The 1446-nt window shown below is 60.6% G+C and overlaps 1 protein-coding gene across 1 annotated transcript in view; it reads left to right on the forward strand.

Annotated features, from left to right (window-relative positions):
- Nucleotides 1-1446, forward strand: part of SBF1 (SET binding factor 1) — a gene marked incomplete at both ends in the record, with an annotated part of 40963 nt that overhangs the window by 17461 nt on the left and 22056 nt on the right. Inside the window, one exon of the mRNA XM_017739381.1 lies at nt 258-366. Within this exon, the coding sequence (XP_017594870.1) occupies nt 258-366 (109 nt within the window). The remainder of the gene's footprint in view (nt 1-257; nt 367-1446) is intronic.

Below are 1446 nucleotides of genomic sequence, written 5' to 3' on the forward strand. Positions count from 1 at the left end.
TCTCCCATCCAGCCCTGCCCTCTGGCACTGGGAAGCCATTCCCTGGCTCCTGGCCCTCCAGCCCTTGGCCCCAGTCCCTCTCAGGGCAGTGTGGCCGTGGTGCCTGAGGGGCTGGGAGTGCCCGGAGCACCCTGGACACCCCTCCGGAGCTGGGATGGTGTCTGGCCATGCCAGGATGGGGTTGGGGCTGGGGCAGGGCTGCGATGGCTGCAGTGGGGCTGCTTTGGGGCTATGTTTGAGGCTGTCTCTGGTTGCAGTTTCACCTACGTGCCCATCCTGCCCGCCCAGCTCCTGGAGGTGCTGAGCACCCCCACCCCCTTCATCATCGGCGTCCACTCCATCTTCCAGTCGGAGACCCAGGAGCTGGTGAGGGGCCACATTCCCTGTCCCCGGGCCAGGGGGGCCGGGGGGGAGCAGGGTGGGTGTCACAGGCTCGGGTGACAGCTGGGTTCATCCCGAGGGTGCCCAGGGGCACGGGCTCCGTGTGCTCAGCCCGGGATGTATCCAGGTGTCCCACACGAGCCAGTGGGAATGGCCAAGTCCAGGGGGAATGGCCGGGTCCCTCTCTTACCGGGTGTCCCCCTGTCCCCCCACTGAGGGGTCCCAGTGTGTCCTTGGATTTGGGAACAGGATGGGAGACAGGGCTGGAGTGCTCAGGGAAGGTGGAGAGGAGCCAGAGGCTGCTCCCTGGATAGCTCCCCATCTCCTGTGGGATGCGGGATGTGGGATATTGGATATGGGATGTGGGATGCAGGGTACGGGATATGGGATGTGGGATGCAGGGTATGGGATATGGGATGCAGGGTACAGGATATGGGATATGGGATGTGGGATATGGGACGTGGGATGCAGGGTATGGGTTATGGGATGCAGGGTACAGGATATGGGATATGGGATGTGGGATATGGGATGTGGGATGCAGGGTATGGGATATGGGATGCAGGGTACGGGATATGGGATGCAGGGTACGGGATATGGGATGTGGGATGCAGGGTACGGGATATGGGATGCAGGGTACGGGATATGGGATATGGGATGCAGGGTACGGGATATGGGATGCAGGGTACGGGATATGGGATGCAGGGTACGGGATATGGGATGCAGGGTACGGGATATGGGATGTGGGATGCAGGGTATGGGATGTAGGATGCAGGGTACGGGATATGGGATGCAGGATATGGGATATGGGATGCAGGGTACGGGATATGGGATGCAGGGTACGGGATATGGGATGCAGGGTACGGGATATGGGATGCAGGGTACGGGATATGGGATGTGGGATGCAGGGTATGGGATATGGGATGCAGGGTACAGGATATGGGATATGGGATGTGGGATATGGGACGTGGGATGCAGGGTATGGGTTATGGGATGCAGGGTACAGGATATGGGATATGGGATGTGGGATATGGGATGTGGGAGGCAGGGTATGGGATATGGGAGGCG

This window comes from Corvus brachyrhynchos, unplaced genomic scaffold (genome assembly GCF_000691975.1).
Source record: "Corvus brachyrhynchos isolate BGI_N302 unplaced genomic scaffold, ASM69197v1 scaffold197, whole genome shotgun sequence".
NCBI lineage: Eukaryota > Metazoa > Chordata > Aves > Passeriformes > Corvidae > Corvus > Corvus brachyrhynchos.